The sequence below is a fragment of the Ipomoea nil genome, unplaced genomic scaffold, assembly GCF_001879475.1.
Source record: "Ipomoea nil cultivar Tokyo-kokei standard unplaced genomic scaffold, Asagao_1.1 scaffold1361, whole genome shotgun sequence".
Classification (NCBI taxonomy): Eukaryota; Viridiplantae; Streptophyta; class Magnoliopsida; order Solanales; family Convolvulaceae; genus Ipomoea; species Ipomoea nil.
In genome coordinates this window covers 239,648-265,360 of record NW_017617789.1, presented here as the reverse complement: position 1 = coordinate 265,360, position 25,713 = coordinate 239,648, and the positions used below count along the sequence as shown (strand labels likewise).

At 32.4% G+C, this 25,713-nt stretch overlaps 2 protein-coding genes across 3 annotated transcripts; both read right to left on the bottom strand.

Moving 5' to 3' along the window:
* Positions 1-1,493: 1,493 nt before the first annotated feature.
* LOC109185894 (electron transfer flavoprotein subunit beta, mitochondrial) lies at positions 1,494-3,702 on the bottom strand. Of its 2 annotated transcripts, none has more exons than XM_019335866.1 (5): positions 3,540-3,702; positions 3,149-3,433; positions 2,728-2,808; positions 2,105-2,199; positions 1,494-1,837 (listed from the first exon to the last, which is right to left on the bottom strand). In XM_019335866.1, the coding sequence occupies exons 1-5, from the start codon at positions 3,606-3,608 to the stop codon at positions 1,612-1,614; spliced, it is 756 nt and encodes a 251-aa protein (XP_019191411.1). In that variant the 5' UTR covers positions 3,609-3,702; the 3' UTR covers positions 1,494-1,611. The 2 variants fall into 2 exon arrangements, with proteins under 2 accessions (XP_019191411.1, XP_019191412.1); XM_019335867.1 differs by having other exon boundaries at positions 3,149-3,423; positions 3,540-3,640.
* A 9,620-nt stretch (positions 3,703-13,322) lies between these two features.
* Positions 13,323-14,982, bottom strand: LOC109185752 (RING-H2 finger protein ATL1-like). Its single transcript, XM_019335706.1, has one exon. The coding sequence runs from the start codon at positions 14,726-14,728 to the stop codon at positions 13,682-13,684; it is 1,047 nt and encodes a 348-aa protein (XP_019191251.1). The 5' UTR covers positions 14,729-14,982; the 3' UTR covers positions 13,323-13,681.
* Between the last annotated feature and the right edge of the window lie 10,731 nt (positions 14,983-25,713).

The following is a 25,713-nucleotide window of genomic DNA, read 5'->3' as shown; positions in this document are numbered from 1 at the left end:
TTCAACAACACTAGCTTCAGCAGACTTCTTTTCTCTCTCTTGCTTGTTTTTCAACTTGAAGCATTCAGTCACATCGTGACCCTGCTTCTTGCAGTACTTACAGGATTTGTTGGACTTACGTCCATTGGACTTGGATCTAGAATTTTTATTGCTACTCCCTGATTCAAGTGAACGACCCCTTACGGTCAAGCTTTCACCTTTGTCCTCAGACTTAATTTCAAAGTCAAACTTTTCTTTGGACAATAGGTTTGACTTAACATTGTCGAAAGTAAGGGTATCACTACTATTACCATATAGCATAATTTCTTTGAAATGCTTGTATGATTTAGGGAGAGAGACAAGCAATAAAACAGCGCGATCCTCATCGTCGATTATGACATCAATATTTTCCAAGTCCAATAAAATAGAATTGAATTCATCCAAGTGAGATTTAATAGAAGTACCTTCCGTCATACGGATTGTGTACAGACGCTCCTTCAGGCGTAGCGTATTTGCCAGAGTTTTGGCCATGTAAAGCATATCCAGCTTGGACCATAAATCTGACGCAGTCGTCTCACTTACTACCTCACGTAGAACCTCTTTAGACAAGCACAAAAGAATGGTTGAACGTGCCTTGTCATCCAAATCTTCCCAATTTTCATCTGTCATTGTAGCCGGTTTCTTCTTCTTCCTAGCTAGCGCTTTCTTCAAACCGTTCTGGGTTAGAACGACTTCCATCTGAACCTTCCAGATAGAAAAGCTAATTTTCCCGTCGAACTTCTCGATATCGAACTTAGTGACAGTCGACATCTTTGAAAATAATTCTCAAATAAACCGCTCTGATACCACTTGTTAGGAATATAGCGGAATAATGCGGAAACGAAGAATCGAAAATTGAGAATTATAGAAGTTAAATAATAGGGAAAGTATATAGAATGACAAAAGAATTAATAATGTGGGAAAATATATAAAATATATATATATTAACTCTAAATATAGAGTACAAAAGCAAATATATATATGTTATGTACGTGAGAAAAAGACAAGAAAGAAGGAATGAATGAATTGATCTTGATGATTATTACAAATGTAAAACTAGCTATTTATACAATCAAATGAATAGAAAATTGCGCCACTATGTAAAGCTTTGTGGGAGAGGATTATGGCAACAGCGACATATGTGAGAGATGGAGAAAATAACGCTGCATGTTGAGTGGACTACTTAATGCATTAATTTGAGCCACAAAAAATATTATCCTAACATTTAGTATCAACCACCAAAGCACAATATGCTAATAATTAATCTCAAAACATTGTGGTTTAATTTGATCTTAATTCGTGCAGATCATTTTATTTGAGCTTTATCTTTTATGTTGGCTACTGCTGGGGATAATAATGGTGGGTAAAGAAATTCCTGCACTTGTTTAATCTGTTGGAGAGTACAACCTAAATCCTTAACACTGGGAGATAGCTTATCAAAAGAAGAAAATAGAGATGAAAGCTAGTGTGTTCAATGTGCAATGGGGAATTGAAGAAGACTGGTTAAAATTTCACATATTTATTAGGAATGTAACAATTGGAAATTTAACAACAATTTGATAATGTTAGTGAGGCCACATACATGGTACACAATCAAATGACTCGCGCTTCATTCTTCAACTTGTCAACAAGCTCGTCCACAGACGAGAGTATAACGCCTGCTTTTCTCTTGGGAGGCTCGGTAACTTGTACAATCTCCATATCAGATTTGATCTCCACGTTCAGCTCCTGCGGAGTCATCTTCTTTATTGGCTTCGACTTTGCTTTCATTATGTTAGGGAGCGTTGCGTACCTTGGCTGGTTCAGTCTCAAGTCAGTGCTGTAGAAAAGGAAGCATAGAATCATACTTATTTAACACTCGAGAGATTAACAAAGAGCGTAAGTGCTACTGGCAATACGTATAAATTTGACCATCATTAGCGAAGTATATAGATATCTCAAGGGAACATTCATACAAAATCTGGGCAAATTGAATGTTAAATCAAGAATTAGAACAATCTGACAAGGGAACAGTTGAAAGACTCATTAAAGCAAGAATGAATGCCAACGAGGATGGAATGAGAAAAAAAAATTGATGGTTTCTTACGTGATTACTGCAGGTAGGTCCAAAGACAATGTTTCGATACCACCATCAACCTCTCTATCCACAGTTGCCACTTGTTTTTCTTTGTCCAGAACAACCTAAGTGAAAGCATCATTAGAAACAAAAGCATACTCTTGATCATTCACATAGGAGAAAAAAATGAGAATAGGAAAAAAACGATGGACTTAATTGCAACTGAAATAGCAACCATAAACGATGTATTAAAGTGCTTAAGGACTTCAAGTGGAAGCTTTCGAATTTGGAACACTATTACGCTAAATTATTAGAAAGAACATGAGAACATCCGCAAGTTTTCTTTAAGTATTTTGATTAAATTGGTCATAAAGATACTCGAGAAAACTTCCCACTTTGCTACTAAATATGGTCTTCCGATAACTCGAAGTGACGATTTCAAAGTCAAGGAGTAATCTTGTGCCTCTAGGCGAAAACTAGAGCAGACATTCAAGAAAGCAAAATCAGCCCAACCAGAGTAAAGTATTAGCAACTCAGAACCATAAAAGCTCACGAGGCGAACACTATTATTTACCTAAGAACAACGATTCTATCACTACAGGGTGCAAAATGGAAGCCTTTTCTAAAAGTGTTAACAGCAAGAAGATGCTAACCTTTGAAGCAAAGGTCCCTTGTGGCCATTGAAGAAGCCCCGCAACCATTTGACCAGTCTGGTTGCAATCATCATCAATTGCCTAGAGAGAAAATAAGCAGTGTGATCAGATGTAGTTCATAGGCAAAGTATCTAACTATCTACACCTTATTTGAACTGATAAACATTCAAGCTACTAACTTTATCAAACCAATCTTAAAATACAGAACCCTACTAGAGAAAACAGTAAAGTTGGCTCCATGTTCTCCCTAATTCATATCTGTCCACAATACAATAGTACATTTCATCAAAGCATTATGAATTCATAAAATTGATATCAAATCAAAATCAATAACATGAACCCCATTTCTAATATTCACCATTAAACTGGCAAATCAAGATAGGAAAATACACAAACAGATAAAAGGCAAGATTGGAAGAACCTGTTTGCCAAGGAGAAGAAGCCCAGGCTTCTCAATTTCAACAAGAGCTCTCAGGATCTTTGCAATCGAAAGCGGGTACAGAGACCCGGGCGCTTCAACATGAATCGCCCGGTCCGCGCCCATGGCTAACCCAGTCCGCAAAGTATCCACAGACTGGGTGGGGCCAACACTCACCGCCACCACCTCCGTAGCCAGGCCCGCTTCCCTAATTCGGAGCGCTTCTTCCAAAGCGATTTCGCAAAATGGGTTCATCGACATCTTCACATTGCTGGTCTCTACACCGCTCTTAGACCAAAATCAATTGAATCAAAACCGGGTACGCATCATACAAAAAAAAAGTTCAGATTTTTTTCTTTGTATCAGAATTATTTTCCGAGAAAGTTGCGATTACCTTATCTGGTTTGACTCGAATTTTGACGGCATAGTCAATGACCCGTTTGATGGCTACCATGATCTTCATGGTTGTACAGTGATTGTTGCAGAAATGGAGAAGACTGCCGTGCTGGTTCTGCTCAGAGCCTGAGCGTTTTGCTCTGGCACGTTACTGTTAAAGATTACAACGTTTGTTATTGTCGTGGGCCTGAACAGTCCAATGTTAAATTTAGGTAATGTTTTCATGGACTTTCAAAAAGTTAATAAACGAAAGAAATTCTTGGCCCAACACTCATGTAGTCTAATTATTATATCATGGACAATGGTCCACTTTGTAGAATTTTGAGAGTCTATGTATTAAAACTTCTTTGTAAAATGAATTGCTGAAATAAAATTTATTTATAGTATTTTAAAAAAAATGGAATTGAAATTTCATAAAAAAATAAATTTCAAGAAAAATGGATTCTATTGTTTGGTTGGTGAAAAAGAAATTACTGGTAATATGAATTTCATTGTTTGGTTGGGTTTGGAATGGTAATGAATTATAAATATAAATATTAATGTACCTTTAACAATAATAATGATAATAAATTATATTATTATATAGCTATGTAATTAAGAAATTTTTATGAGGCCAAGTATCTTGTGCTCAGATGGCACCCGGGTTGGACTTTCATATAGGAGGTTGTGATTTTGAGCCCCTCAGCGGTGCTTCAGTAGATTGAGAAAGTAGCTATGAACAGATACTACATTGTCCATCCATGTTATATTTTTCCCCAAGTTATACGGAAAACAAAATACCACCGTTTTCTTCCAAATTTGTTTTCTTCAACTTTCAGGAACTCCACTCACAATATAAAATGTTGGAATAAGGTTCAAATTGGTCACTGAATGTAACATGAAAATGCAATTACGCCATTGAACGAACAAAAAGTGCAATTAGGTCACTGAACACTCCAAATGTATGCAATTTCACCTGATAGCAGGTTACCTGCTTACGTGGTAGCTGAGTTGGCATTTTTGATAATTTAAAAAAATAATTTGTAATAAATTTTAATAATAATTAAAAAAAAAAACAAAAAACAAAAAACAACACCGGTCACCCCGTTGTGATATGTCATGCTGCACCCTGACTTTTTATATATGCTATTTTGATGCAAAAACCATAAAATTTTATTCGTTTAGACATTTTAGTAGGTTGCCATCAAGCTACCCATTATAATGTGCTGACGTGGAGGTGTTTTTTTTATTGACTTATTTAAATATGTATTAAAAATATGACATGGCATCTTTTTTACTTTCTCAGCATTTTTTCTCGATCTCTCTCTCTTCTCCGCCGGCTAATCTGTCCTCAGAAGAACAACATAATCCAGCCAACCGGGGCAACTTCGTTCAGCACCTGGAGGATCGTTTTCTTCATTCCGGGATGGCTTCACGTCGTGGTGGGGATTCTGGTCCTCACTCTCGGCCAAGACTTGCCGACAGATACGCGAAGGCAGTGGACTTGAGGGAACATCTGATTCACAGTCCAGAAAAGGTTTGGTCTTTAGTTTAGTTACAAATTCACACCCTAATGTTTAGAGTTGTCTTCCTTACCTACCTGCCTGTTAGTTGTTTAGTATGCGTAACATGCTTTTGTCTCCTTCCACTTCCTCTTTCCCAGCTCTCTCACATTTTTCTCATTCTCACAGATCCAATCTACAACCTCGCCGGAGACTCGGGCTTCCCGGTCCGTTCGGCTCACTAGCCGAGCCTCACAAATTCTTCTATTACTCATAATGCTGGAGTGATTACCGCCACTGATTGATGCGAGATGAATCGGAGCTTTAGGGACTCTATGATCGGAAGGGGGAAGAGTTTTCTGGTAGCACCGCAGCTCCGGCGTGGCCTTAGCGTCAATGGAGCCTCCAACAAAGACCCCTCCGATGACTCCTTGGATCTATTCTCCAGAACTCGCCACAGCGTCTCCGTTGTCAACTTCGACGAGTCCGACGGTACCTTTCTTTGCTCAATAATCTTGTATATATTTATCGCGTTTGTTACTGTGTACGGAGTATGTATTAGCTTCAGCTGATTGAACTACATCGTGATACCGTATTCATGGTTTCTGATTTACATCGTGCTAATAGTGTGGAGTGTGGAGTGTGGAGTCCGGTGTTATTGACCGCCATTATCTCTTCCTCTTTTTATCTTACTGCCGGCTGGAAACAATTTAGTGAATGGGGTGGCTGCTGGTTTGGCCGGGATGAACAGAACAAGGGTGGTTGTCAGGTCGCCGGAATCTTGGTTGGTCAGCACTGTGTGCCGTAGTGGTCAGTCGTTGCTATGGCTGCTGGTGCTGGCTCCGACGATTTACAGAAAGAGCTCAGTCCATGGCGTTGAAGATCATCGGATGGCCTTCAGTCCATGCCACATCAGCACATAGTCTTTGAAATGGGTGTTGAATCTTAAAAATAAGTCAACATCAACACATAAAAGTTGCCATGTCATCAAGGTAACCTGGAAACCTGCTAAAAAGTCTACATGAATAAAAATTTATAGTTTATAGATCAAAACAGCATATATAAAAGTTCAGGGTGCGGTATGACATATGGCAATTGGTTCATGGTGCGTTTTGACACTTGAGCCTTTTAAAAAAAAAAAAATTATTATCACAATTTATTAAAAATTATTAAAAATGTCAACTCAGCTGCTATGTAAGAAGGTAACCTGCTAAAATTAATGGTAATCTGCTATCCGGTGAAATTGCATGCATTTGGAGTGTTCAGTGACCTAATTGCACTTTTTGGAGTGTTCAGTGACCTAATTACACTTTTTTCCGTTCAGTGACCTAATTCTATTTTCAGGTTACGTTCAGTGGTCAATTTGAACCTTATTCCTAAAATGTTTTCCATCTAACCAAACAACATAAAACAAAATTTCAGGAAAATATTTTCCACAGGGACCAAACACTCCATGAACTCATGAAGGTTCAATTTTAGTACATTGAAAGTAATTCTTTAAAAATTTATTTCTATTGTACTAAAATTTAATTTTTTTTGGTATATTGCTTAAAATGAACATTTAATGTATTAAAAATAAATATTTTAATATATAAAAAAATGAACCTTCATGCTATATAAAAAAAAAAAAATTATCCCCCTCCGTTTTGATATAAAAAAAAAAAAAAAAAATCTACATTGCAATCTATATTACAATGTGGATCATGGTCCATAGTATAATTTGTCTCATGTTGGAGTTTTTTTTACACTTTTGGTCTACGAGTATTGTGACACTAACAATTTTGATTCACAACTTTCAAAACTTGCATAATTGGTTTACGAGTATCAATTTCTTAGCGTAAATGGTCCTTTCAGTGAAATCTCCATCAATTTTTAACCTAAAATTTTATTTCCCCTTTATAGCAGGGGTATACTGATCTTTTTCTTTTTGTCAACTTTTAGTCCCACGAGTATTGCAACATTAACAATGTTGATCCACAACTTTTAAAACTTGCATAATTGGTCCAGGAATATCAATTTCTTAACACAAATTGTCATTCTGGTGAAATCTCTGTCATTCATCTGAAAATTATTTGCACTTTATAGTAGGGGTATAATGGTCTATAAAATTACTCTCCACTTGGACAAAGACTTCACCCTACCCTTACCTTAATAGGGCGTTTGGTTGGAGGGATTTTAAATTCCCTTCCCACTTAATTCCCACCTAATTCCAAAGGCCATTAAATTCCGTAGTTTGGTTGGAGGGAATTGCAATTCCATGGAATTGCAATTCCCCCATTTTCATGGAATTAAAATCCCATGTCCCCCCTAGGATTTTAATTCCTGGGAAAAAAAGATAGTGATGAGTCAAAATTAGCTCTTCCTTTTTAACCTAAAATTAATGTCTAACAACAATAATGGACATTTTTGACTTTATACTACTTATTCCCTTTCAATTCTCATGTATATCAAACATTGGAATTGAAATTCCCTGTCATTCTATTCCTGTCAACCAAACACTGAAATTTAAATTCCCACTTTATTCCCAGTAATTCAACTCCCATGGAATCACAATTCCTTTCCCACATAATTCCCCCCGACAACCAAACGCCCTGTAATGGTTTCCACCAAGAGCGCTCTCATGCACATCCTATAACCAAATCAACATAGTGAAATATTTGGCTTGGTTCAAACAAACTTGTATGGTTGAAAGTTCGTTTATTTCTGATCGTTCAAAAGTGTACGGATTTTAAAAACAATTATTGATAATATTTTTTTAAAAAAAAACTATTATTGATAATGGTGGTTGGAAAATTTACCTTAAATAGAAAAATCCAATTTTAGTTCACTTTGATAGTCAAATGTTTAGACCATTTTTTTGGGTGGTTAGAAACTTGTTGGTGACCAATTAAAATTTGATTTTTTAAAAAATAGAAAATGTTGGCTGAAAATCACTAGAGTTGAGCTGTGGATGTTATCCTGGAGCCCGGAGGAGGCGTGGAGCCGTGGATGTGGATGTGTGTGGAGTGGTGTAGTGGGCAAAAAACAGAACAAAAAAAAAATTATGATTTCTAAATATTTTTAATAAACAAATAAAAAATAACACATAGGATGCCAAATCATCTGTAAACAGACAAATCAACATATGACCTTTATGCAATTTACTAGTTTTTTACGCGCATTGCGCGATTGGGATAATGCCCAATATATATATATTTTTTTAATAAGTACTTTAAAGTATATCAAGACAGGATTATATTGAAATTGTTCGTCCATAGATAATTGAATGTTAAATTTACGTATTTAAATAGACAATTCTAAGTTTACAAATGAAAGATAATATAGTCAAAATTAATTATAATTGTCAATAAAATAATTGTATAGGTATGGTTGAAACCAAATATGGGACATAAGGGAAAGTAAATTAAAATTGGGGCATAAAATATTAAATATATACTAATATTGAAAAGTTAATTGCTAATTGCCAAACAAGGACATTGCGAGGTAGTTTCCTACTTCAATTTGTTATGTGATTTGAATACTCTTTTTGTCAATAAATCCCTCAAGTAGTTAATATGATTGGCTTAATTTTATTTTTTTATATTTATTTATTTTTTAAAACTATTATTATTATTATTATTATTATTATTATTATTATTATTATTATTATTATTATTATTATTATTAAATATATGTATACCCTTATGTCATTTTACATGTTAATCTAAAAAACAACTAATTTTTTTCAAATATCTTTTTATCACTGTTGATATAATTCCCTGGTCAAATTCGCTAATATAATTCGCTAACGATAACTGCTGATTGTCAAACAAGGACATTGCGAGGTAATTCTCACTTCAATTTGTTGTGTGATTTGAATACTCTCATTGTCAACAAATTAAATCCCTCAGATAGTTAATATGATTGGATTTATTAATTATATATTTTTAAAATTTTTCATTGTATTAATAAAATACTTGGTAAACAACTATATAGCATTATTTTGTATTATAATTTTGATATTTAATTATAAAATAGTGCACAAAAAAATAATAGACAATGTAGTTAATATTATCAATTGATGAATTTGAAATTTGAATCTAAAGAATTTTTACTTGGAGAAATATAACGACAATAGAACTAATAAAATTACGTCTCTTAATTAATTTATTGATAAATATGATAATGAATATTTTTTTTTTTTTTAGTAAAGACATTGTAGGGAACATATATAAAGAATTTATTGACAATGTAGCGAACATAATCAATTGATAACTTTGAATGTAAAGAATTTTTATATTGGAGAAAAATAAAGACAATATAACTAATGAAATTATTTCTCTTATTTTAATGAATAATTTTTTTTTTTTTGAATAACAACATTGTAGACACATAATTCTAAATTAAAGAAATGCATATGTATTATTTTTTGTTGTAGCTACTAAATTATTATTTAATTTAATAAGACTAAAATAGAGTACTAATTATGCCAACTTTTATTAGGATGAGGTTCGAACCTAAGATCTTTCTTATTGAAATCAATGAGTAAGTTAACGGTGAACTAACAAAAAGTAACGGAAAAGATAATATTTAACGGAAAAGTTAACGGATAATCATATTCATTAAGGATAAATTAGTAAATCTTAAGAAAAAAATTAAAATATGATCAATCTGAGCCATTCATTTGATTAAAAAATTTGACCGCCATTTTTTCTACCCATTATAGGCCTAACTCTCTTGGGCTCTTATTAGTATAGTAGATATCGTGAACGGGGTCCATATAGTATTGTGGACCTTGGATCAAAACGACGCCGTTTGATGTTTAAGCTTTAACATATTCCATAACTTCCAGTTTCTCATTTTTCAATATAAATTTTAATTTATTTTAAGTATAGAATTCCTACGCTTAATATACAGAATTGAGTAATGTGATGTACAGAAACACATAACACGAGATACATACACATGTTTTCTATTTTTACTTATTCTCAAATCTGATTTATGTAAATAATTTATTTCATATAGACACATAATTTCATAATACAGGACATAAATTCATAAAATAAGACACACAATATGTTTTGTGTTATACAACTACTAATCAATTTCATGTACAAAATCCTTACGCTTAATATATAAAATTGCATAACATGATGTACAAAAACGTATAACACGAGATACATACACATGTTTTCTATTTTACTACGAGATACATACACATGTTTTCTATTTTACTTATTCTCAGATCTGATTTATATAAATAATTTATGTCCTATAAGCACATAATTTCATAATTTATGTTCTATATGAAATTTTTTAAGTAATGGTGGTTGAAAATTTTATTACCTTAATAGAAAATCTAATTTCAGTTATCTTCAGTGGTCAAATTTTTAGACCATTTTTTCAAGTGGTTATAACTTGTTGGTAGGAGTGTTAGCAAATAAAGTTTACGGTAAATTACACTTATTCGTGATCGGTTAGTGTTCGTTTATATTTATTTATTAATTTAAATGAACATAAACCAACAAATTTTAGAGTCCATTTAATAAACAAACAAGTCTAAACATTTGTGTTTTCAAAAAAAAAAAAAAGTCTGAACATTTGTATGTCCATTTGCTAAGAGCTCGTGAACGTGTTTGTTAGTATTCGTTTAATAATATTCATGAACATGCTTATTTAATGTTCATTTAATAATGTTCACGAACATTCTTGTTTAGTGTTTGTTTGAGAATATTCACGAAAATGCTCATTTAAGTGCAATTTATTTTCATTTACTTTAGTTTAGCCTAATTTTTTATAGTCGTTATGTTGTTTGTTTGGTTATTGTTAGTGAACATAGATTATTTCTTTTTTTTTTTTTACAAACAAATTATGATCATGAACATGCACATGTATTTGTTTGTTTAGCGTTTGTGAATATTTTTCCTTTTATTTTGGTAAAAACAAATTCTTTTTATTGATGATGAGAATCTAACTTTCCACACATTTGATAATTTTTCTAATTATAAATAAATATCATCCTATAAGAAAAATGTAGAATGTTCTTTCTCAACTCTAACCTTAGTCTTCATCTCTTGTTGACTACGACTAGAACTAACCATGGTCAGGCCTAATTTGGTCCTAGAAAATTGTTATATCATGGGTCATTGTCTATTTTAAAATATAAACACCTTATACAAGGTCATTTTTAATATATTATATGTTCATTTTTAATGTATTATAGATTCATTTTAGTATGTAGTATACTAAAAATAAACATACAATATACTCAAATTAATAAACATATATTAAAATATAATGAACACTAGAACTGAATATGCATTACACTAAAATAAACCTGAAAATTAAATTTTAATTAAGGTCTACAATATTATTTGTTGGTCTTACTGTCTTAGGCCAAATTAAGTCTCGAAAATGTGACCTAGATTAGTGATCAATCACCTTTACCAACTTCAAAGATTTTATTGATATTTCTTTAAAGTTTTCTCAACACTAAAAACACATAATAAACACTTGAGAAATTAATTAAAATGCAACAGAATGTGTTGGTATCAAGACTGAAACCAACCACTTTTGTTCATTAGTTGTTTTGCTGATAAAATTTTGAAACATCTTACGGACTTCTGGTTTTTCATTGTCGTATTGCTATCTCCTCAGTCATGCATACACCCCATAGAAAGAAATTAATAAATGCACGACAGATTTCGGAACATAAAAATACTAAACACAACAAAATTATTACTTCCCCAAAAAATTTGAATTAGCATATTTTAATGTAAACAACTCATTTTCCCTAGATTGGGGCAAGTTGTCTGTCCTGTCACACTGCCCCCACACATTTCCGATGTTCCCGTTTACTAAATTAACCTAAGTTTGGATCAAACATGCATCTCTGCCCAGAAGACTGTCATAGGACCCAAAAAACACACATATGTGGTCAAAACTCAAAAACCATTTTACCCTTTTGATTCGTCTTGGGATTGGAGCAGTATAGGTTGTTTGTTGAATGTTGACTAGTGGGAGGTATGGGCAGCAAATGGCTGTGTGGGCAACACATTTCATGTCAAGTTTTCAACACTACAAATTGACCCACCCTTACTGGCAATCAATTTAATGGGGACACCCACTACTGAATTATGGACCAATTTTTCAACTCTTCTGGTCTACTTAGCCTGACTAAGGGGGCATTTACTCGTTCAAATTGAGTTACCTCAATTCCTGACCGGTATAATGGTATTGATTTTTGTCAAATTCAATAATTTTATAGTACGCATGGTTGCACCGGATTGTACCAAGTACAATAAGAACCAGTATTCAGTGCATGCTGTTAAGTATACTATGAGTCAGGAGCAACCATACCCACGTACGTTGCTTAAATTGTTAACTTAGTAATTATAATGTTACGAGTTCGAAGTGAGAGCGGTCTACTGGCCTTTTTTATTTCAACCGGTCAATTATGGGTAACAACATTGGCTGGTTTACGTCATTGTGGTCATTTGCTGGATAGGATCACAAGACAGAGTTTACTCAATGCATACCTCCGAATAGTTATTGCGAATATTCCTTGTTACTCTATACAAATTAGTATGGTGTCAATTAGGGCATCCCCGTCAATGGTTTTGAGGAGGTCATGCTGAAATGGAGGAGAGAGCGGAACCTTGGTTTTTGCTGAAGGAACAAAGTTTTTGTCCAGTTGTGTGGGCCCCACCAAGAAAGAAGACAAGGAGCTCTGCCATGCATGAGGCACAAATCTCAGCTCGCCAAGAGGCGGAATCTTTAATTTGTTTTTCAGATTTTGTTTTTTATTTTTTATTTTTTCCCTCCTTCCCATATTTTTTTTTCCTCAAAAACTAGAACTATTGGTGATGCTCTTAGTACCTTACAAATTCCTGAAATTTTAACACGGGGTAAAAGAATTATCAATTATGAATTTAATGTTAGTAGAGTGGAGGTCTAAATTATTGTTGTAAACAACCTATAATCTTCCAGCTGGAAAATGATCTGATGTATAATTAAGGCATATATAACTACTGAATCAAACATTTTCCTACCACCACCAACCCTAGAATTGAAAGGAGAAAGAATCTTAATTAGTTTGGTATATGGTAGGAGTGGCACACTGGCACCCACCCCACAAAATTCCCAGTTCTCCCAAATTCAATCTGTCCAGTTATGAGTTATCAACCTCTACTGTTGTTGTTTTAAGTTCTAAAAAGGAAAAGAAAAATTAAAAAACACAATGATTTAAAAGAGTTAATGATTGAAGATTTAAACACAAAATATGAAATGGGGAATTGATGGGAAAATATAAAGATAAAAGGTTGGTTAAAGAAATGATGACTATAATCATGGCAAAATGTCAAATTGGACCACTGGTCCTCCCTGCCCAGAGCTTAATAAAAAAGTTAAATAAAATCGATGCCCACAAACTAATCTTCTCTGTACTCTGCAAGCAAGCCTAAACTCACTACATGATCTACATCTAAAACTATACTAATAATAATAATAATACAGAAAATAAATAAATGAAGAAAATGGTTGTCCAGTCCGGCTAGCTCGAGTGATAGACCACCTGACTTAAAGTCACAATTCCAATAATAAAGTGACGATTTTCTTGTACACGACTTTATCGGGTGACTTGCGATTTACCTCTTTCAGCGACTCTATTGGGTTCCGGGGCCTAAGGCTCCTGGTGAATTGGCTGAACTGCATTTCTTGATCCCCATCCATGGCCAAATGAGAAAAATGATCTTTTAACTCTGCTGCTAGTGCCACCGTCGTTAAGATCATTAACCTCCGGAATGGAGCTTTGTTGTTGAACAATTTCTTGAACGGCGAGATAGAGCTGTCGGTCGGCGGCGGAATCCATGGAGAAAGATCGGCGAATGGGCTGAATTTTTGGGAAATGCTCGTCTTTGTGCCGGATGTCAATGCACTCGTCGCCGAGGGCGAAGTTCTTTGGCTTTTTCCGGGAGGTTTTTGGTCGCGGGGAGGGAGTGATTGAGATGGTTGATGATAATTCACCTGAGTGGATCACTAATGATTGATTATTGGTGTTATTATTGCGGCGGCGATCATGAGTGCTTATCTCGATGACAACGTAGTCATCGTCCTCGTCATTATCGGTACTAGGAATATTATTGTTCAAGATTGGATCTTGCGGGGTGGTGCTCGGAGCAATCATGAATGCGGCGGCGGCGGTGGCGGCGGAGGAAACGCTGTTTCTGCAGAGTGGGCAGTTGGCGTTGCTCTGAAGCCAAACGTCAATGCAATCAATGTGGAAGACATGGCCGCAGTTCGGAATCATCCTCAGCTTCTCCGTTTCTTGAAATTCGCTCAGGCAAACCGCGCATTCACACGCCGCCGCCGCCGTGGCGGCGGCGGCGGCGGTGGCAGCGTCTTTCTTGTACTGAAAAACCGGGATGGAACGGATCGCAGCCTCGTCGAGCCCGCGGTTCTCGACGGCCGGCGGGGAGAAAACTGGGAAGGGGTCGTCCACGCGCCGCCGCCGGGAAAACGAGAACCGCCGCAGGAGGTCAATTCTGTGCCAGTTTAAGCAGCACTTGATGACGAAGACGTAGTAGCTGACCAGCAACAAGCCCGTGGCGAGAATTCCGATAATGGCGACGGCTATTATCGGGAAACCGGCGTGATGGGAGTGCAGAGGCGCGGTGAATATCGAACCGGCCGGCGGAGCCGGCAGGGGAGAAAAGCTCCGATGACCCATATACGGCGGCTAATTAAGATCTTCAATTCGTTTATTTGGTGGCCTATAAAACACGTACTACAAAAGCGTAAATGGTTGGGTGTTGAATACGCATTAGCTTTTTAAGGAAAGAAAATTTTTGTCATTTTTTTAATGTTTCTGAAGATGAGGTGAGAAGTAGTGTGAAAGAAGTGCAAAAACTTTGGAGAGAGAGAGAGAGAAAGTTACGAGGTTTTGTACTATGGAAGAAGACTTTGAAACCTTATAGGAAATTAATTAACGTGTACATGTGGACTATGGTGGGTAGGGGACTACCTTTATGGTGAGAAAACAACATAGAAGCCTTTGAGGTTAGACCACCTAGTAGTAGTCTAATAGAGGTGACAAAACTTTGCCATCACTCCTTTGAAATTTTTTACACCTGCGAGGATGTAAATCAGTGAGACTCCGATCCCGAGTCATTATTTTCAGATTTCACCTTTGTAATCAGTTGAGTTATCTATGCGAGAATTTTTTTTTTGTTAGTGTTTATTGATGAAGACTTCTAATGTTGATTGGGTTTTAATGTTTTAACATAATGGTGTTCTGCCAGGGACCTTGTGGTCCAATTGTACCAAGTTGAACTTTTATATGAGAGGTTGTGGGTTTTAGTCTCAGTCAAGACTCGAGATGATATTGACTCTTTTAGATTGGTAAACAATAAAAGTGATTTTATTGGTACATTTGATTTGATGAGAATAAGTCAATAGTATGATAAGATTTGAACTCGAATCTATTGCTCATAAAGATACACGATTTATCATCATACTACACTAAATTTCATAAAAATGACAATTTTTTTTTACTGGAGTGAAATTATTCAATTAAAAAAAAATATTAAAGTGACACATTTAATACTTCATTCACTTTTTAACCCTGGATAAAATTTTCTCATGTGGAGAAAAATAGTAATTCAATGGTGTGAAAAGTAAAATTTGCAGGTATAAGATGTTCATAGGGAATATTGGTATGTGACAGGCTCCATAAAATCTGGTCGGCAAGAAAATATTTTTCTTACACCTGTATGTCTGCAGAACTGCTGATTACATATATGTCATCAGTATTATATATTGTAGACTTCAAAAATAAATTAAATAAATAAATAACAGTATGGCATGGGGTACAGACACTTTGTTTTTCTTTTTATTTTTCTTTTTTGGTGAGGGGAAAGGGGGAGGAGGGTGGCGGCGACACTCCACCGTCCACCGTCTATGACTTTTGCAGATCAGCAAATGTATTTTCTTTTAATTGCAAAAATAAAAAAGGAAAGATTCATTCAAACGTTAGCTTGACAATTTGTAATTTTGTTCCCACCAAGGTGGACTATGGTCTTTGAGTAAGATAATCAGAGATGTTTGTGAATGTATAACCGACAATTACTTTTGTATAATTTGGGTTCTTCACTAAATTTTATTTCAAAATTATTAGCAATAAACTGAAATCATTATTGTGCAGACTATACTATCAAATAATGTATATCCATTACACAAATGATGTACTGATAGGAATTATTCCCCGACCGTATCATATTCAACACTAGACCGTTATTGAATCCATTAGATATGTAGAGCACGGTTGGATTGCATCGACCCGATCTCGTGCCTCCCCGACCCGAATATCAAATCAAGAGGGCCTTGCTAATAATTTGGAGATCAGCACGGATGGCATTGCCCCGATCTTTAGGTCGGGGTCAAACCCTAGACCTCCGATACTTAGAACATCAGCTAAACACAACGACAGTGAATCCCACAGTGATAGGAATCTGCGAACACGTGGACGGACAGCCTGGACTGCCAGCCTTGACCTCTGCATATGTTCCACTTGTCGTGCATGCCGAGAGACAGATATCAATTCCTTGACGAATACCGCATTAATGCGAGGAAGGGGGACTTTTTGATAATTTCTATAGACTAACCTTTAGTTCGGGAACCTCTGACCCACGGTCAAGTCATTCGAGCTCAAAGACGTAAATCTACAAGCAAACTAGGTAAAGAGACAGTAGCCGGAACCGACCCTAGTACCGTATAGAGTAGTAGAAACCTCGTATTACCACATCATGTACTTTTAGCATATTAAAAATGTACATTATATTTAAGGAAAACAGATTATTTGAATATTGAAAATATATTATTTTATATAATGTATATTCACTACACGAATAATGTACTTTTTGTTATGGTCCATACATCATACCGACAAATTGGGATTAAGACATAGATAAACAACTCATTAGTTCATAACGACCATCCCAAATGATTGACGAGATTCAATTTGGTAGAATGTATGGAACCTATTACAACAAGGAATGAGAGTATATGCAGCCAGCCAGCCACCAAACAGATTATAACCTTAATTTTTCATTGAACAACCCTTTTTAATCATAAATTGTTAACTAATTGATTATTTTAACGTTGCATTGACCTTTAATTTTTAAATTCACCAATCATATATTTTACATTTATTTTGAACACTTAACAATGTTTTTTATTTGATATTGGACCAGAGGTCCCCTTATTATACACATTAACAAAATAAATATTAAATTCACCAATCATATTACATTTATTTTGAACAAACAAATTTTTTTATTTGATATTGGACCAGAGGTCCCCCTTATTATACACATTAACAAAATAAATACGTCCACTATAACTATAAAATTACAGGTTAATTAGTTATTTCTTTTATAAATTTCTCTTCCGCTATTGACTATTTGGTTTGTACAAGAAGGGTGAATTAGGTATATAAGTTGGATGATCTACTTGTACCATTTTTTTTTTTTCTTAAGAAAATTGTAATTTTAGTTTATGAGTTATAAGGTAGGTGTAATTTTCGTCCTTAATTAATATGGAATTGCAATAGTACCCCCTAATTAGTCACCGCACATATTTAGTCCTTATTTTGATGGATGTTGTTGGACAGAATGACCCACACATGTTTTTGACATTAGTTGTAATCAATAACAAATTAATAACTTTTGGATATCACAAGTATTTCTTTCAACTATTAATAATTATAGTTTTCACATTACGAGTACCATAAACCCAAACAAATACTCTATTCTCCATCTAGAAATAACTAAATCATCAATCAAGATCATCTCTAATGAACTTACTGAGGTTGCTTAGATTTTTGTCCCAAAAAATCAAATTGAAAATACAATTTTTCATGTTAGAGGACAAATTAAAATGACACATTTTAAAACTCCGGAGCTAAAACTACCATTATTATTCACCATATAATATTTATACAATTATTATAATCAATTAACATATCAATATACACAAATTACAATATTGTTGTAATTAGGAAAATGTTCGTTTTGTCTTTATCCACACACTAGCAATGGATGTGATTTGCAAATTGACATACCCATTTTCACATGGTTCTTTAATTTCTTTAACACCATTAGTTTCGTGGGGTCCAATTTTTTAAAAACTAAAGTTAAATGTTATTGATGTTGTTGTTATAATATTATATTATATTTTGAGTGAATTGAAATTGCAAAAATGTAATATATATGTGTGTGTGGCGGAGCCACAATGGAGTAGCTGGGTCAGCTGCCCCTACTCACCCACCCCATATATATTAAACTAGTTTTTTACGCTCATTGCGCGATTGGGATAATGCCCAATGTTTTTTTTTTTAAAATAAGTACTTTAAAGTATATTAAGGCAAGATTATATTGAAATTGTTCATGCATAGATAATTGTTGGTTGAATTTGCGTATTTAAATAGGTAATTCTTCTCCCAAAGGTTGAGTCCCCTACCCCAAGGGCCCCCCACACTCTGACCCGACAGAGCATTGTAGGAAGTTGTAAATCACGGTGACTCAATGGTTCAGCAGACAGGACCAAATGCCGGTGCGAACAAGGAATCTGCCCACTTTGGACATAATTCCCGCCGAGGTTCAAACCTTGGTCTCTTCTCCCAAATACTGCCCACTAAACCATCGAGCTAAGCCCGTGCGGGTTAAATAGGTAATTCTAAGTTTACAAATGCAAGATAATATAGTCAAGATTGATTATAATTGTCAATAAAATAATTGTATAGGTATGGTTGAAACCAAATACGGGACATAAGGGATAACAAATAAAAATTAGGGCATAAAATATTAAATATATACTAATATTGTTTGAGGAGATTTCGACATTAGGATTTGTGGTTAAGTTCTATTAAGACTTTAATATTAGAATTAGATTAATGGTATAATTATAATTCTATATTAGACGTTAATATTAGAATTAGACTAACGGTGAATTAACGGTATTTAACGGAAAAGTTAAATGGATAATCATATAATTAAGGATAAATTAGAAATTTTTTTAAAAAAATTAAAACCTGAACAATTTGAACCATTCATTTGATTTAATAATTTGGCGGTCATTTTTTCTACCCAATGTTAATAATTAAATAAATTCGTTGGTCAAATCCGCTAATATAATCCGCTAACTGCTGATGGTCAAACAAGGACATTGCAAGGTATTTCTCACTTCAATTTGTTGTGTGATTTGAATGTCCTCTTTGTCACAAAATCTCTCAAGGTAGTTAATATGGTTGGCATTATTAATTATATATTTTTTTAATTTTTTCATGGTATTAATAAAATACTTGGTAAATAAATATATAGCATTATTTTGTATTATAACTTTGATATTTAATTAGAAAAATAGTGCACAAAAAAGATAATAGACAATGTAGTGAATATAATCAATTGATGAATTTGAATGTAAAAATTTTTACATTTGAGAAAAATAAAGACAATATAACTAATGAAAATATTTCTCTTAATTAATTTATTGATAATGAATAATTTTTTTTCACTGAATTAAGACATTGTAAGGACAATGTAGCGAATATAATCAATTAATAAATTTGAATATAAAGAATTTTTATATTGTAGAAAAATAAAGACAATATAACTAATAAAATTATTTCTCTTATTTAATTTATTGATAATGAATAATTTTTTTTTGAATAAAGGCATTGTGGACACTTAATTCTGAATTAAAAAAATGCATATCTATAATTTTTTGTTGTAGCTACTAAATTATTATTTATATAATTTAATAAGAGTAAAATAGAGTACTAATTATGCCAACTTTGATTGGGATGAGGTTCGAACCTAAGACTTTTTTTTTTTATTGAAATCAATGAGTAAGTTAACGGTGAACTAACGGCAATTCTTAAAATTTTAACGGAATTAGTAACGGTGTGTGGGTATTTTAAGAAATTTTAGTGTAAAATTTAAATCTTATCAATCTTTTAATCAATCTGAGCCATTCATTTGATTAAAATCTGTGACCGCCATTTTTTCTATCCATTATAGGCCTAACTCTCTTGGGCTCTTATTAGTATATATATATATAGTAGATAGTAGATAGTAGATAGTAGATATACCAAAATATAATTAAAAGTTGGCTTGACTTTCAAAAAAAAAAAAAAAAGTTGGCTTGACTTAGATGGTAAACTCACTGTTTATATGTACGGTAGGTCTGTGGTTTAAATCCTAAAGCATTTAGTTTGATTTTTGAATTTTTAAATTCCAAATGTGAGAATACTAATTGAATTTTTTATTTGTAACATTGTGACTTAAAAAAAAAAAAAAGGGAGATGAGTTAACTTTTGTTTTTGACATTTTTTAATATTAATAGTGAGAATTCTAATTGAATTTTTTATTTCAACATTGTGACTTCTTTTCTTTTTTTTATTTCTTTTTTATTTCTTTTTTAATATTAATTGTGAGATGAGTGATTTATAATGTGTTTTTCTAATTAATTATGTTGTATATTTTGTTTTAAATATTTTTTATCTTGATGTATTTTGATTTTTCATCTATAATCAACAATATTTATGACTTGGTCTCTAAGTGTTTTATTTTTTAAAAAAATATCTGGTTAGTTTTAATTTTCGTTCTAAGAATATTTCTGAATCCACCCCAATATATATATATATATATATATATATATATATATATATATATATATATATATATATATATATATATATATATATATATATATATATATATTGTTGAATTGTAAATAAAATGATATTTGGTAGAACTTATCTTTAAAATTATGGGAGTATTTTAGAGGAACAAATAGCTTGTCCATAATTAAATTTTCTTCCATAATTAATATGGGACTTTTATCTATATGACCATATCCATAATAAAGGTTACATATTATATAGAGTGAATGCATTGAGATTTAGTAAGATATAATTAGGTAATCCATCCCCTAATCATAAGTACAAGCAAAAAGGTAATGTTAAGCACATGCATCCCACAATTGAATTTTCAATTTGTGGGACACTTTGGCTAAACAATTACAATTTACAACATCCCTGAATATCCCCCCTCCCCACCAAAAAAATATCACCAAATGATTATTAGATAATTAATCTATAAGCTTTGCATTCACATTAGTTTGGAGCTATTTTTAGATGGTTTTGAATTTTGTCCAAAATCTTTGACTCAACCTATTAATGTCTTGGTATTCTTTTGATCTAGCCTTGTATATAACTTTTTTTTTTTTAAATAGTATATTAGTATAGAACTTATTTATCATATCCATAATGATTTTTCATCTTTAAAGTAAAAGAATTTCAATGAATTTTAACATATTTATTTATCTCCAACTTAATTGAATCTACATCTTCAATCATTAATTGTTAATTTGACACTGTTTTTATTGTAAAAAATTATTTATAACCCACCTAAATTATAGAGAGGAAAAAAAAACTATTTATTTTATTCTCCTAATTATATACCACTAATTATTGTGGTCCACGCATTGTAAAAAACTAAAATAAAATAAAAATTACACCATCAACTTTACAAGATTATTGCAATTCTAATCGTAACAAAAGCAATTGTTATCCATGCAAAATATTTACCCCACATCCTGATCCGACCAAACATTTGAGAATAAAAAGTTTACCTAAAATTTAACCCTAGGCTTTCATTTCCAACAGTTTAGAAGCTAGAGATAGGCGAAGGATCTACAAGTAAGATCTTGCAAATAAATAATTGGGACCCGAATCCAGAAAGCTACGTAGTATTTCTCAAGAAAAAGGGAGAAATCAAATAACAAAAGTCAAATCTGTAATAAGGAAGATGGGAAGAATCCTAAAAAGTTAAATGTGAAAAGATGAGGAGATATAAAAAAGGACAGACAACCTATTCTACACTTATATATTTTGCCTGTTGACTCATTATAGAAAGACAATGCCTATTTGCTTATTTGGTTTACAAAAATCAACACTCTTTAATGTCACATTGTCAAAGGCTGAGCCTGCATGTGATCCAACCAAACTTCTTTTTAACAAAATTTTAAAATAAATAAATATATTTTCTAAAATTAAGAAACAGTGTAAAGCCAAAAATAATGCCTTTTTTAAATTTAATATTGGACATTTGAGCTCCGTTTAGCCTACCTAACTAAAAAATTGCTTAAAAACTGAAAGTGAGTTTTTTTTTTTTTTTTTTTTTTTTTTTTGGAAAATATTGAAAGTGAATTAAAAGTTAAAAAGTTGAAAGTTAGAAGCGAAAATCTGAAAGCTATTAAGTTTGATAATTGGGGGCTAAAAAGTATATATATTTGTTAAAAACATAAAATTAGTTGTTAATTAAATTGGTATATGTAAAGAGATACACAAGTGAATCATTATGAAGATATATAGGTGAAGTAGAAGCTCGTGGGTAATGATAATAATAATGATTGTAGGTAAGTAGAAAGCTAGATAGGAGTGATGTGTGTTCAGGTATGTATGTAGGTGATGGTAAAGAACTTGCATTGAGAAGAAAATTGATCTGGTAAAAAAGATGAAAGTAGGGGATTTGTTAAAATTTTGACAAATTCACCATTTACAAAATAAGGCTATGTTATTACATTTTAATAGTTAAGAATTGTTCAATCAATTACCTTATCGAAAACCAACTTTAACTAGCTTCTAATTTATAAGAATAGTTACAAGAGTAATTTACACTTTTGATCTCACGAGTACGTGACCATTTTTATATTTGGTCTTCGATTACTAAAATTTTAAGATTTGGTCTCATGACTTTTGAATTATTGTCACATTTGGTCTCCCGACTATTAAAATTTCTAGATTTAGTCCCACGATTTTTAAATCATTGTTACATTTGCCCATCCAACCTAAATTTTAGTTATCAGTGACAAAATTATCTTAACCGTAAATATTTTTTTTTTAATACTTTTTCTTGAACTTGTTTTTCTCCTCTCAAATCACTTTCTTTGTTTTTCCCTCCAATGAGACTAAATAAAGTTATAAACTATATATGTTATCAACTTTATAAGTTAATTAATATGATCTTGATCAATTAATGATATTATGATTACAGAAAACAAATATTATATACAAACTTTAATAATGTTAAAATATATGTTAAATAAATTAAATTATATTACAAATTTAAATTTACACACATTGAATATTTTATACAAAAAGTACAAATTATTTAATTAGAAGGGACCAAATGTGACAAGGATATAAAAGTCATGGGATTAAATTAAATTTGAAAATTTTAATAATTAAAAATTAAATATGAAAATAATTCAATATTCGTGGGATCAAAAGTGAATTCAAGAGCTTTCTCAATAAGTTTGTCAAATAAAACTTTGCTAGCAAGCTTTTCAAAGGGCATTCAAGAGCTTAAAACTTAATCAGCAGTATCTAATTAATTTTATAATCTAAAATCAGTTTACTAATGGCTGTAAAGATCTCGGAATTCTCCCACAGAAACATTGGATAAAGAAAACCTCAGAAAAGCAACTTTGAATGAGCAATTCAATTTGGAATTCATCAACTATTCACTATTTGACTATAACATAACACTCACATGCACCCGGCCATAGTTCACTACAAAAATTCCAAAAAGAAATATATATTAAAAAAAAAAAAAAAAAAAAAAAGAGAGAGAGAAAAACATCAGTATCAAATCCAATCAAAACAGTCATAATTATGCAACACTAATGGATTAATTAGACTGTTCTTTACTAAGATTTTGAAAATCTTGGATACAATTGCATCAGTATATTGGACAATCACAGCAACGGAATTTTGAAAAAGAATTGTAATATAGGACTTGTTTGAGCCATTTCAGGACCGAACCAACCCTAAACGGCTAAATCAGTCCGAAAAAGCAAGCATGAGTTTCATCGGGTCTAGGTCGAGCCTAGCCCGAATTAGGACCAGCTTGTATAGGGACGGGTTAGATTCTAATTTTTTTTTTTTTAGCCCAGGGCCTAGCTCGAAACCGGTCCAGGCTCAGGTCTAGGTACGAACTTTGTCTCGGATGAGTTTGAATTAAGAAATAAAGTGCTTCAATTTATTTAGATAATGTTTCTTGACTTTCTTCCAAAATTAGATGTATCTTTTTTTACTTTAAACCTTACATTTACATATTACAGGGTGTTTGGTTAGAGGGATTTTAAATTCCCTTCCCAGTTAATTCCCACCTAATTCCAAAGGTCATTAAATTCCGTAGTTTGGTTGGAGGAAATTGCAATCCCATGGAATTGCAATTCCCCCATTTTCATGGAATTAAAATCCCATGTCCCCCCCTAGGATTTTAATTCCTGGAAAAAAAAAAGATAGTGATGAGTCAAAATTATCCATTCCCTTTTTAACCTAAAATTAATGTCTAACAATAATAATGTACATTTTTGACTTTATATTATTTATTCCCTTTCAATTCCCATGTATACCAAACATTGGAATTGAAATTCCCAGTAATTCTATTCCTGTCAACCAAACACTGGAATTTAAATTTTCACTTTATTCCCAGTCATTCAACTCCCATGGAATTACAATTCCTTTCCCACATAATTCTCCCCCTCCAACCAAACGCCCTGTTAATGGTAAATTATTGCATATTAGATGTTGTGCCCATGTTCTAAATTTGTGTTCAATAAGGACTTCAAAGAAAACGTGGTAAATGGTTTAGATAAAATATAAACAAAAAAAATGATTTTAAAATATTGTGTGCATAACATGGTTATTTTAAAAGAAATTTTAATTTAGATACACCTATTCAATAGCATTCATGATCTATACATATATAAAAATTGTTATGTTGAACTGTTTTATATCATGAGATAATAACTACTTTGTATAATAGTAATCAAACTAATGATGCCAGTGTAATTTTAAGTACGTAGGTTTTGATTCCTCTAAATTATTGAAGGTACGTAAGCATCTTATTGTTTCTCAATATTAAGAGTAAACCCAATGGAAAATAAAGAGCAAATTCAAATTACAATTCCTTTGAAAACTTTTAATGTATCAATGTAACATAATTTAGTAACTAAAAATCATATATGCTTTATAATACATTTTATACTATTTATATGTTATCAATTTTTATAATGTAGTATTAAAAAACAAGTTCAAATTATAAGAATTACAATTATTTATAATTTTTTGAAGATACGTAAGCATCTTACATTGTATAATATAATTCCTAAAATTTATTCCTTCCGCGAACCAAATAATAGAATACAATTTCTATTCTGTTCCTTGCCTATTCCATTCCTTATAGAATAACATTCCTATTACCTCAAAATTCATTCCGTAAACCAAACGTGCTATTAGTGTTTCTCAATAATAAGATCAAACTCAATAAAAATAAAGAGTAAACCCAAATTATAATTTTTTTTTGAAAATCTTTAAATTTATCAATATAACATAATTTAGTGACTAAAAATCAAGTAAACGTTATAATACATTCTATAATATTTATATGTTATCAATTTTTACAATGTATTAATAAATTTATTAATATAACATAATGAGAAAAGGGTCAAATAAGCCCCTAAACTTTACCTCAAAGGTCAATTAGCCCCCTAAACTTTACAAAAGTGCAATTAAACCCTCAAACATGTTAAATTTGGTCAATAAAACCCAAAAATTGGTAAATGACATGTTATTACAGGTCATTT